Raw genomic sequence first — 13,759 nt, 5'->3', positions numbered from 1 at the left:
CCAAAACGGCACTGGATCCAGATTCTGATCCGACCATGCACAGACAGTCTCTATCTTGGTGTTCCCCAATCGGACAGTGGTGACCGTGTTGGATAACTCCTTCACTCACAAAGTGTTCACGTATTCTCAAAATACCGGCTTTGACTCGCTTGAGTCTCAGTCATTGATGAACTAAAGAATGCGATCACACTTTGCAGTGACAAGGTTCCCTCAGATACAGGGTGTCGGTGACACATGTCTATCCCTTCCTACATCTGGCAGTAATACATGAGGGAATCGACAAAGTAGATTCTTCGCCAATGCACATATCAAACATGTGAGCACTCGCATTCGTACCCTGACATCACATGTCTAGGCATACCCAATGCAACGACCATATGATAAGGGTGCCCAGCCCAAACCCTAGTCGCGACTACCATTTTAAGTATAACTTACGGACACATAATGCTCAAACAATTTATAACGCATGTGACAATATTAAACAAGAATGTATAAATGTTCAATACAAAGGTGAACCTGGTTGAACTGGATCAAATCGGATTTGATGGACACACACTTATGGTAATTATTTTACAATTCTTAGTTAATGGTCTCTACAAACAAACTATTAAAGCACTAGTGCAACAATCAGTACCAATTATAACCCATAAGCCCATACATATGATCATTGGTTAAAGTGGCCATTATATCACATCCTACGTGCACATGGGCCAAACTTGCAGCCCTAGTTCAATGTTTTTCTCCTCCATCACGACTTTCATTTGATAAACAAGGTAGGGGCAGGCCTAAGATGACTATTGGAGAAGTGGTAAGAAAGGATATTTATGTGGTAGGGCTTGATCCTAGTATGACCACAAATAGAGTTGTTTGGAGGACAAGGACCCGTGTAGTCAATCCCTTGTAGGGGAATGTTCCTGGAATGCTGTTTTGACTAATGCTTTGACTTGTACCTTTATTTATTTTCTCTTCTACTTCCTTTTACTTCTTTTTTACTTCTCTTATTTCTCTTACTGTCATAGCTTCTATCGGATCCAAGTAACCGACCCCCATTTAGTTGGGATAAGGTTATGGGTGATCTTGTTATTGTTCAAACAACCCCCTCCCCCCACCCCCCACCCAACAAAAAAACAAAAGAAAAAAAAGAAAAAAATGTTGTTCTCCTGTATTGCTAAGGAATTATCAGCTGTTGATAGCTTTGCTAGTGAGGGTTCACATGTTCCTTGCGTGAACACCCATAAGAAGTAAAGGATTATTCCTGGTGTACACCGGTCATCTTACCTTAGCTACCGGAAAGGATACAGGCCCCACTTTCGCTTATCCAGGCCCCATCTGTACTACTAAATTTTCCACGTGGCATCGATCTTCATGGTGTTGAGGAGAGAGGTATAAATTGTTACGAGTATTGGCGGGGTCCCTTCTCGAAATATCATTTTTCAGATATGGATTACCTCCATTTTTGAGTCTGTTTCCTTCAGTTGCAGAGTAGTTAGTATAGTTAAAGAAACCATAGATGGGCTCAAGTGAAGAGCGCTCAGAGATCGTCTTCTTCGATGTGGAAACTACAATTCCTTTCCGAAAGGGTCAAGCATTCGCCATTTTAGAGTTCGGAGCGATTCTGGTGTGCCCTCGAAAGCTGGTTGAGCTGGAGAGCTATTCAACTCTAGTAAAGCCCGCCCACCTCTCCTCCGTGTCAACTGCGTCCACCCGCTGTAATGGCATCACCCGTGACGCCGTCGCCTCTGCACCTACTTTCGGAGAAGTTGCTGATAAGATCTTCGATCTCCTCCATGGTTCCCCTTCTCTTTTTCTCTCTATTGCTTGGTTCGTTTTGTTAGCAGTTAGGGTTTCTCAGTCTTTGATTTTGTTTGTTTTTTGGTTTAAAAGGTCGTATTTGGGCGGGTCATAATATCGTTAAATTCGACTGCGCTCGAATTCGAGAGGCATTTGCGGAGATAAGTCGCCCGGCTCCGGAGTCCAAGGGAACTATAGATTCATTGACATTGTTGACGCAGAAATTTGGAAGGAGAGCTGGAGACATGAAGGTGCTGAAATATCTCTTTTATTTCTTTGTTTCCCTCCCTCTCTCTTTTTGATGATTCATGTTGAGTCTATTTTGCTATTAATGTTCTTTATCTCTCTCTGGCTTCCGTTTCTCAAACCTTGAAAACTGTTGTTCATCTTTCGGACCTTAAAGCTGGTGACTTTTGTTACCATTGTTTTCTTTACGCTTCAGTGTCCTGCCAGTGCAATAAAGATTTGATTAATTGCGTGCTTGTTATCTTTCCTGTGTCCTCAAAGAGGATTTGAGTTCCTTATCGATTTTACTAGAAAAGAATTGGAATTACTAAAATCTTCTAAGTTACAGTAGTGTTTTCCCGGATTAGTTTTGGTTGTTTATTGGGGGTAATAATCTTATTAATATGAGGGTTTAGTTTGGTGTGAGTTTTTTGTCATTAAAAACAACCACCATCTATTGGTTCAGTTTTACATGATTTTTGTTTCTGTATTTTTGATATATTGGTCTTCTTCTTTGCAGATGGCCTCTCTGGCAACCTATTTTGGACTGGGCCAGCAGACTCATAGGTACTCTGGTTGCTTACTTTGTTGTTATTTTTTCTTAATGATGTAAGATTTCATGAGCCAACTAATTAGATATTTCACTTGCACCACGTGTCAAAGTCCTATGCCCAAGTTGATGCTGACCAACAAGGTCTACTTTGGGATATTAGGACAACTTAGCCTATGACTCTTCTTTCTTTTTTCCTGAACATATTTCTTCAATTATTTTCTACTCAGCATTAGTTTTTCCATTATTTCTAGTTAGGCAGCAATTTGTATATCTCTTTCAATTACTTTTAAAATTCTTTGCTTTGTAAAACTATAAAGTAGTTTCCAGATTCGTCATGCCTACCAATGATCTATGAATCAATTCAACAATAAATTAATTCTTGGAATTGTGATCAAGAGATTCAAATTTTCAGTAAGCTACCTAATACCTATACTTGATCCCTCTGTTCCTAGCTGGATTTTGAATAAAATTGACGTACAGAACAAATGAAACTCACATATTGGATATGCCAGATTCATAAAATATACCAGATTGATCTTGTAACTTTGATAGTTGAACTTTCAAACTTGATGAATCAATATTCTCTAATCAAGGTTTTTGGATTCACTGGCCAAACTTGAAAAGGAGGACTCACCACATACCAGTCATTAAATAGACCTTGTAATGGTCTGAGCTCTTTGTTTGACCTACTTCTAAGTTTGAATGTTTGGTTTCATTAGGTTCACTACTTGACTAAAATCGCTTGAATTTGGAGTTACTTTAGTTGTTAGAAACACCCATATCATTATTAAGCTTATGTTTGAATAATTTAATTTAATTTAATTTGATATGGAGAATTACATTTTTATATAAAAGAATATTGTTGGAATATGTAATCCAGAATACCGTGGGGGTATTTTGGTCTTCTGGGTGTTTTATTTATTCTTTATTTATGTATTTATGAGCAAGGGTAGAAATGTAATTAGGGATGTGACACTGTTCACATGAATAGTATCGTGAATAGTGTTTTTCCCTTGTTATCTCTTTTACTACTATAAATAGAGAGCTTGACTGATCTTATAGATCATTCAAGCCATTCTCCCATTCTCGGTTCAAGTCAACATGGCATCAGAGCTAGTCTGATCTAGGTTAGAAAAAGAGGAAAATACCCTACTCCTTCTCTCCAATCGGCTTCTTCCTTCTTCTCTCTTTCTCGGCTTCTCCTCCTTCTGGTTTTCTTCTTCTCATCCTTGTAAGGGGGCAGCACTAATGAGGTAAAAACCTTAACCAATGATTTAGTTGCTGCCCTCCTTCATTCTATCTCTTTTTTCCTTTAAAATTCTGCTGGAACCATCTTTGCGAATTGGAGCTTTCTAGAATTTTTTGGAGATCAACTTCCTATCACTATTGAAGGCTGACCTTCCACCATTGGAGCTCCCTTTGCTCTCTTTTCCAGCACCTTCCTACCCTATTCCATTGACCTCCTTTCTTTTTTTCTATTTCTCCATCTTTCATTAACCTTTCCAGCCCCTACCCTAATCGATCTCAACTTGTTAGGGTTTTGACACCAATCGATTTTAGGGTTTCCCTTTTCAGATGCAGCTAATTTTTTGGGGGTGATTCCCTACTACTTCATGCCATACTTGACCTAAGTTTGGACTCTTTCTGATGGCTGGATTTGTTTCTACAGCAAATCTTTCTTAACCTGCTAATTTGGTTACCTGCTAAAACCCTATCTCCAATCGAAATTAGGGTTACAGGTTTCAGCTTTTGCTGATTTTTGGAGGGCTGATTACTTCATCTACAAGGATCACTCGACCTCAATATTGGCCTCTTTCCAAGTGTTTGAAGACCCCTAACCCCAATCGATCCTTATTATCAGGGTATTACAAAATCATGACACAAATCGATTTTTTGGGTTAGGGTTATTTGCTGCTGCTGGAGTTTTTTGGAGGTGTTTCTACCATCAAGAGACGCAACCTACTTCAACTATTCATGGCTTGAAGAAGTTCTATTTCGTGTGATAGCTGCTACCCTATTTTTCTGCATTTTTTTGGTGTGTCTCCCTCTTGAAGATCAAGTCTCAATCACAAAAAGATGTTAGTTATTCGTATTGGAGATCCATTCAAGCAGCTCTGGACAGCATATATTACACACCATCAACAATCTTTGACAAGTCATCATCTCTTTTATGAAGCCCCCTTTCCCTACAATCGATCTCAATTTTCAGGTTTTTTACAAAACCCTGACTATAATCGATCTAAGGGTTAAAGCAGTCCTCTCTTGCTGATTTTTTGAGGAGAGTTTTGTAACCATCAGAGGAGTACTCGACCCAAGTTTCAGCATCATTCATGGATTTATTTTGAAAAAAAATTCAGGTTCACACTTATGGCTCGATTTCATCATTATTCTTTTACTTGTTCCTATGTGGCTGGCTGCTTCAACTACCTATGGATCTGTTGGGTTAATTAATTTATACTTGCTGGTTCTATCAAGCTTTACTACATACCTTGCTCTATTGATTGGCTTCTGTAAGCATGACTGGTTGACATGTTACTGCTGCTTTTATGAGGACTACTGCTGCCTTATTATTGAGTCTGAATATCCTACTATTGGAGTTCGAATTTCTTTCATTGTTGAAGACTCGAATTTACTACCTTGGAGATCAGCTTATTTGGGATTACAACAGCATTGTTCCATGGTTATTGGTTAGGACTATAAACCTATTTAGTTGTGTGAAGCTCTTCTACTGTTTCATATCCGGCTTACTTTGGAGCTTGTTCCTAGCAGTGTTTACTAATTCAGATCTGATCCAAGTTTTTTGTTGAAATTTATTACATCAAGTCTGTTCAGATATCTTCGTCAGTTCTATTTAGCATGAGGGAGTTTATAAATTGGAGTTTTGCACACTTGTTCTTCCTTGTTTGAAGATTGATCAACCCTTGAAGATTGGAGTTTTTCCTTACTTCAAATCAGATCTGTATACTTATCAGATGTGAATATTGGAGTTCGGTGTTTGTCCCCTGCAGGAGTTTCCATCCAAGGAGTTTGTTTGGTTGTTTGAAGATGGTGGACAATTTTTATGTTGCATTATTTTTCTCCATAATTCATTATCCCACAACTTTTCTTTTCACTTCACCATCTCCCCTAACATACCTTTGGCATATACTCATAACGACTTTGGACGATAATGGTATTCTTTAAATTGCCATTTCTTCCTTTTCCATTTCCTTAGCACCTTTTGGAAAATTCTGGAATATTATATTTTTGCCTTATCTCTTACATTATCTCTGTTATGTCCACGTGTACTACTACACGTGAGGGAGAGATTATGTACAGTACACTTACAGACATTGTAGAAGCAGAACTTGTAGGAATACTTGGTGCAAAACATAAAAGATCATTGTTTCCACCATTGCTATTGGGAATCCTTTTTTATTGGGTTGAATTTGCCGTAAGGGGGAAATGAAGAGTATTGAAGATGTTTGGTTAGTGCCTGCCTATATGAGGTTCTACAGTTGGGTTGATCTTTTCCGCTACCTGATTCATTTGTTTCCGCTGCTTGCTGCCCTAGTTGCTGGTCTTCAAGATTATCAGTCAGAGATTCATCACTGGATAGCTATAGAAGATTGGTGAAAGCTGCCTTTTTTTGCTGATCAAGTCTGCCCAGTTTTTTGAAGATCTATATTTAAAGTTCTTGAAGGTTTATTTGGGAGCTGCATTCATCTCTGTCAAGCTGGATTTTGCTGCAACTTAGTTTCTTTCCATTTTGTTTAAGTTGAGCATTAGTACCTTGTATGCACCAACTTGAGGGGGAGTGTTAGCATTATTATGGAGTTATTTTTTTCTTTTTAGTTCAAGCTGGTTTTTCTTTCGTCTCTTATTTGTATAATCCAGCTTGAGGGGGAGTGTTGGAATATGTAATCCAGAATACTGTGGGGGTATTTTGGTCTTCTGGGTGTTTTATTTATTCTTTATTCTTTATTTATGTATTAATGAGCAAGGGTAGAAATGTAATTAGGGATGTGACACAGTTCATGTGAACAGTGTCATGAATAGTGTTTTCCCTTGTTATCTCTTTTACTACTATAAATAGAGAGCTTGACTGATCTTATAGATCATTCAAGCCATTCTCCCATTCTTGGTTCAAGTCAACAAATATCATCAACTATATTTGGATTGGTCTGCACAAGTTCAATTATTTTTTGGATTTTTTTGGAAGGGGGGGGGGGTTGTTTGCACGTTGATTGTGTTTTTCTCTTAAAGACCCTGCATTCTTCGTATGCACTACTGGTTTCCTCAGGATCCTTAGAAAAGTTAATCATCATCTTGTTTTTAAATTTTCGGGGGGAAGATTCTTTTCTGCATATGCTGGTGTCATAGTTGAAGCAAGGGATAATATTGTTTAAGACTTAATCTTTCAGTCTTTTTACCAAGTAATTGACCAATTGCCATTATTTACTGATATGAATCTCTCCAAGAATGTGTATTTTGTCTAAGAAAGAGTTAATAAGTCACTTGTAGATAGTAGTTCATTAAATAACTGTTCAGAACTGAGGTTGAGGCTCCCTTAGCTGTTGGTAACAGCTGAACAATACATTATCAACTTTATAGAAATAAGTACTAAAAGTAATTTGACCAATTGTCATTATTCACTGATATGAATCTCTCCAAGAATGTGTTTTTGTGTAAGAAAGAATTAATAAGTCAGTTGTAGATAGTAGTTCATTAAATAGCTGTTCAGAACTGAGAGTGAGGCTCCCTTTGATTCTATGTTGGTGCTAGCTCTCCTTTGGAGGGGGGGGGGAGAGATGAGCTGTAGGCAACAGTTGGACATACATTATAAACTTTATAGAAATTAGTATTAAAAGGAATAGTTGATGATCAGTATTTATATGCTCCTACTTAAATGGAAACCTCTATGTTGCAAACTTGATCATCGCCTAAATCCCTATAGTAATAAAATAATTTCAGTATATCCAATTATTGTTAACATTTTTTTTGGGGGGAAGGGGGAAACTCTTGCATACTATCACATAGAGCCTTAATTTTCAAAAAAAATTTCCATTGGTGTGTGGCTGCTAACATCCTTAATACTCTACGGTTTTAATGTTATGATAATTAAGTGATCAAGACCCTAAACATGAAGTTTGTACTTAAATTCAAGCAGTCTGTTTAATATGGTTAAATTGTTGTACTTTTTGTGGGCTTTTAGGAAGCAAATTTCTGATTGCCTTATAAATATGTAACCAAAAATTGTCTTTGTTGGAGCTAATTATTACTGGAATAATATTTCAGGAGCTTGGATGATGTTCGGATGAATCTCGAAGTTCTCAAGTATTGTGCAACAGTTTTGTTCTTGGTAACCTTGCAACTCTGAAGCTGTGACAACTACATTTCTAGTAATGATAACCCATTATGTTACTTGCATTTGCTAACTAAACTACTAAGGTCAGATGAACCACACATATCCATTTTTAGTTAAGGCATTATCGGTTCTCCTCTAGTAATTTAAGTTGTCTTATAGTGCATTCTGCGATTCTTTTGCCCACGTTGTGTGCTCGCACCTTATTATGGTACATTTATTGTTTAATATCCATGAAGGTTTCAACAAGCATTTCTTTCTTCCCTTTCTTAAATGAAATATCACTTCTTTCATATGGTTCTCTGTACAGTTCATATGCCTATGCGCCTCTCTGAATTTCTTTGGCACTGTAATTGCCAACTATGCTTTCCTACTAAGTATATGGTTACTGTCAAGATGTAGTTTAGCCTCTCATTTGAAGATTTTTATGGTCTACCAAATCTTGACTGTCAAGTACAATGTGCTACTTTTACCATTACTATTACTTTCTTCAACTTTTATTTCTTTTCCTTTGCTCCACCCCGGGGGGTGTGGGGGGGGGGGGGGGGATGACTTTTAGTAGTACACGCTTATTCTGTTTTCCTTTTGATTTCTATGTGAAAATTTCGGTCTTTGGTCAGTCCTATAAATTACTGGAGAGTGACAGTGTGGTCCTTGACCAAAATGTGTTGAATTTTGAAAACTGACTTGCACAACATTTCAAATTGAATAATCACTGACCAACAATGGATGTAGTTTCTGATGATAGGAACACAGGCTCCATTACCGCAATCATAAACTGCATACCTGCAACATATGTCAGGTCCTGCTGAGGAGAATTGCTATGCCAAGAATTTAATCTAACTGCACAATCCTAACCATCCAATCTTTTGCAATTTCTTTTTGGATAGTCTAAGAAAAAGGAGTCTGCTGTTTTGGGACAAATTTTATTGACTAGATCTTAACGCCATTTAAAATTTTGAGTTTTTGGCTTGGGGCATACCTTCAATCCACTCTTTTCTGTTGCGCTTGTTAATAGACTGTGCTTAGTTTAATTAGCCCGACAATATGGACTACCTCATTACTTGAGAGCTCAAAGGCTATTGCTGGTTCACATATAATGGAGCTCTAAATTTTCTGCAGGAGTCGAGCCTCCCAGATATATTTACAGCCAACAGTTGGGTCTCTCCAAATGCTACTACGAGGAGTCGTGGTAAGGGAAAGGCTTCACCTGAGGAAACAAAACAAAACATGTCTACCCCCTCACCTGACATCAAGTTCAGGGAGCAAAGATTATTGCCCATGACTGGAAACATTGAGGCAGAGATACGCAAATCCTTTGAATTCAACATTTCTCAATCAGACCATTTCAACATGAGCCAACTCATTGATCAAATGAAAGTGGAGAATTTGCAACTGGATGGCAATATGGAAACGAGGCCAGCGACAGAATCTTCTAGGATTTTTTCCACTCCAATGGCATCTGAGGGTTGCAGTGGCTATGCTGGCTTCTTAGCACCAGATGAAGTCTCGGTTCCTTCTATAAGGGCATCCTATGTCCCATTTTATCGAGGCCAGAGGATACAACTATTGCACAAAGATGTCCTCTTGCAGCTATATTGTACAGGTTTGAGGTTGCGTTTCGGAGTAAGCTCAAAGTTTCTTGACCAAGCTGGTAGGCCGAGATTGAGTGTAGTGGTTGACGTACCATCGAGCCTATGTCAGGTTCTAGATGGGTGCGACCATGTTTCACAAAAATTGACTGTGGACTCTGGTAGCAGCTCAGAGTGGAGGCCTATAGTGAATAGGAAGAATGGCATATTAAATTCTCCAACTGTCCGACTGAAGTATGCATTAATATCCATGAATTCTAGTTTGTTGCTTTTTTCTTAAAATCAAGTTTTCTAGTGCGCCTTAAAAATAAAGTATGGTGTTGTTGAAGTTCTCTCTTGAAAACTAAATTTGTGTTTTATTGTTGCCACAGCATACCGACTGTAACAAATGGGGACATTGCCATCTATGGTACGGAGATATACCAGAAAGAAGCTTCAGGCAATGCCCAAAGGGTTGTGTTCAGTACAGTTGATCCAGCTGAACTTGATTCCTTATTTCTTCCGGGGACTTTGGTGGATGCTTACTTCTCCTTGGACATGTATGATTATCAGCAGAATGCTGGCTTTCGATTAGTGGCAAAAAAGTTGATCATTCATTCCAGGTAATTGGAGTGAGTGTCCAGAAAAGAAACTCATTCGATTTCCGCAAGGCCATTAACAATTTATTACAATAATTGGATCATATTGACTGCAAAATTTCATTTATAAGAAAGATCATAATTTCAAATAAAAATTGATGCATGCCGCCAGGGATATTCTGTAGTTGTGTATGGATGTCGTTGTGTACCATTTCTTTAGCATTGTGGTGACGTTTAACAATTAACATGAAAATCTCAAAGGATTCTCTTTCCATCAATTATCTGTTTAGTGTAAACTGTTTCTCTATTTCTACATTGATATTACTTTATGGAGAAGATTAATGGAGGACACAGATGGAGTGTCCAACTTGGTCACATGTTCTGAACTGTGAGTAGTCATTTATTGCAACAGGCAATTCTGGATTTTGCACAAAAACGCTCAGGCAAGGCTTGGATGGTACCACCAATTTGCCTACTCCATGTAAATTTAGAGATCCGGTCTTTATCTTCTTTTTGCACGAATAAATCTCTTGTTCTTCTCTTGCGTGATTCCCCAATCAAAGAGCCATATAAGGACTCTAAACGCCTACTAAGTCAATTTGGGCCACATCGTTAATATTCTACCACTTGGCATGTATTGCCACATATCAATGAACAATATAAGTCTTACACTTTTTTTTTTTGGGTAAAATATAAGTTTTACACTTGATATATGATAATATTGAACTTAACCATTTATGGAGTACTGTACTTTCAAAATGAAAAATCCTAACCCATGAATCATGGTGGTGCATGTCTATACAAAGAACACTTCCTTCGATATAACACGATGAGCTATCCTTCTTATGTCGAAATTTTTTGTGGTGAGTTAAAGTTTGATAGAATCAACTTCCAAAATCAATTATGTATATGATTAAAAAAACCTTTGTGGGCATTTATCATATCATCCTACATGCAGGCAACAATAAGGAATGGTAGAAAACTTTATTCAGGATCAAAATGTATTCATGTTTAAAATCTTGACATTAAGCACTTAAAGATTTGCTTAATTCCATACGATTCACATGTTTTGTAAATACACTAGGCACTAGCCCTTTGGTGAAGGGGTCAACATTCACGTCCTTTTTGTGTCAATGTGTTTGATCGAAATCTTATAATCCTTAACATCCTCTTTTACAACAAAATACTTTACTACAACGTGTTTACAATGAGTCACTAAGCAAGTATTGTTTCAGAATCTAATTGTCATATTATCTGGCAAAATCCAAATCAGATTTTCGATAGAGGACACAACCTTGAGATCTGCTATAAATTGCCTTAACTATAATGCCTGAGAGACAACTTCATAATGTGCCACTACTTCTGCTTCCATGGTAGAGGAGGCAGTCTTCATTTGCTTCACAATCCTTTAGGATACCATTCCTCCAACAAGCAGAAATGTATAACCTGAGGTAGATTTCCTCGTATCTCCACATCTATTGTAGTCCGAATTTTAGCAGTTGTTCATCTCCACATATATATATCATCAACACACTTGTATGTCAATATGTGATCCTTTGTGCCCTTGATACATCTCATAACCTTTTTTGCCACTGTCTAATGTGGCATTCTTAGATTCTTTTTGAATCTTTTCAATACTCCCATTGTGAAGGCAATATAAGGTCTTTTACAGACTTAAGCATACATAAGACAGTCTACTGTAGACGCATATGAGATACTTTGCAACTCTTATTGTTCTAGTTCATTCATCGGATATTGTTCTAAGTTGAGTTTATCACATTTAATAATTGGTTCTATACTCGGCCTAGAATCACTCATTCTGAAACATTCGAAGCCTAAGTTTATCACATTTATCGATATTTCTTTTGTGAGACAACCTAAGGTCTTATTTAACATTTCTCGGTGAACATCTATGCCTAAGAAATAAAAATTCCTCACCAATATCTTTCATATTGAAATTTTGTGTCAATAACTCTTTGGTTTTTTTTTTTTTTTGTTTTTTGGGTAAACACAATACATTAGTTTCATGTAATAGTCTAGGATCACTGCTTGTTATAAGAGGATATCATCCACATATAGAGCTAAGATAATGAAAGGGCTTCCCTTAGTCTTAATGTAGATACATTGATCTGCATGATTTTGTATGAATTTGAAACAGGTAATCGTGTGATCAAACTTTAAGTACTATTGACGAAAAGTTTGCTTCAATCCATATATGGATCTCTTAAGCTTGTAGACCAAATGATGTCTTTGTCTGATAAAAATCCCTCAGGCTGATCCATACATATCTCCTCTAGAAGGTCATCGTTAAGAATCTAGTCTTGACATCCATCTAATGTAATTCAAAATCAAAATGAGCTACTAATGCCATGACAATTCACATAAAATCTATTCTATATACTAGAGAAAATGTTCCTTATAATCAATATCTTCTTTCTGTTATACCCTTTCGCCACTTAATGGGCTTTATATTGTTATATATTGCAGCTTTGGGATATCGTTCGGTTTTGCAATCCATTTGCAACTAACAGTTGACTCTCCCTTTGACAACTCTACAAATTCCCATACTTGATTCTTTGCCATTAACTCCATCTCATCCTTCATGGTAAAAAGTCCCAAAGTAAAGTATATTATCCATGGCCTGTGATAATGATATTAAATCATATTCTCTTTCAATATCAAAAGTATAGTGTTTGAGGTACACATAATAGTTTGAAAATATTGTTACCCTTTAATTCTAGAGGACCTCTAATTATTCATAATCAACAGCCTCTTATTGAGCAACTAGTTCAGTGATTACTCGATCTTCCTGTGGTAACTGTTGATGAGGTATTTCTTTATAAACTACAGGTACTAGATCAAGCTTTATAGATATAGGAATTATACTTAATCCTTCACCATCAAATGTGAGAGTCATCTTCGGAAAGCTTAGTTCTATATACTCTATATTTCAAATTTGGTTTACTCCCACTAATATTGTCTTTCTCTAGGAATTTAAAATTTCTTAATTCTATAATAACAAGTGTGTGCGAGAGATAGTATAATTTACGAAAAATGTTCTCCAGAGGAGCAGGTCACGTCCAGACACAGTGGGGAGCGAAATGACCGCCCCCACACCCATGAAAGGTGAAAATTTCACCCCCGAGATGCTAGCACGGGTGCTCTCATTGGTTGTTGCACACGTGTGGCCCTTACGTTCCCCCATAAAGAGCACCTTCCCTAAATTTTATATTTTTAACCCTCTCTTTTTTTATATATTTTATATTTTTCTTTTCAATATACTAACCTTTATCTTACAGCCAAACATACTTTTGTTAAGGGTTCGATTTCCTACTCCCCAAAAAAAAGATAAGGATTCGATTTGGTTCAATTTGAACCACATCAAATTGAACCGATCGGTTTGGATCGGTCCAACGGATTCGGCCCAATGACACCCTGGACATAGGCAAGAAACATATAGGACCACCGAAAAGGGGCCGACACATCGGCTGGATTGCCAGAATCGAATAAAAACCAATAGCAGGCAAAACCGATACTTATGTGGAGTTTGGCCCTTATCCATATCTATCTCTATTTCAATCTCTATCTGCTTCTATCTCTCCGGGTTGCTCTCGGAAGCAATCAGGCAATGCATAGGAGAAAGGAAGGGAAAGTAAGAAATAAAGGGTAAGAGGAA

The 13,759-nt window shown here is 37.4% G+C and overlaps 1 protein-coding gene across 1 annotated transcript; it reads left to right on the top strand.

Moving 5' to 3' along the window:
* Positions 1-1,471: 1,471 nt before the first annotated feature.
* LOC122671318 (protein NEN1-like) lies at positions 1,472-10,208 on the top strand. The gene is made up of 6 exons (XM_043868466.1): positions 1,472-1,790; positions 1,885-2,042; positions 2,537-2,583; positions 7,847-7,910; positions 9,036-9,739; positions 9,877-10,208. Exons 1-6 carry the CDS (start codon positions 1,511-1,513, stop codon positions 10,109-10,111), a joined length of 1,488 nt encoding a protein of 495 aa, XP_043724401.1. The 5' UTR covers positions 1,472-1,510; the 3' UTR covers positions 10,112-10,208.
* The last annotated feature ends 3,551 nt before the right edge of the window (positions 10,209-13,759 follow it).

The sequence above is a fragment of the Telopea speciosissima genome, chromosome 8 (genome assembly GCF_018873765.1).
Source record: "Telopea speciosissima isolate NSW1024214 ecotype Mountain lineage chromosome 8, Tspe_v1, whole genome shotgun sequence".
NCBI classification, from domain to species: Eukaryota; Viridiplantae; Streptophyta; class Magnoliopsida; order Proteales; family Proteaceae; genus Telopea; species Telopea speciosissima.
This window is presented reverse-complemented; position numbering and strand designations above follow the sequence as displayed.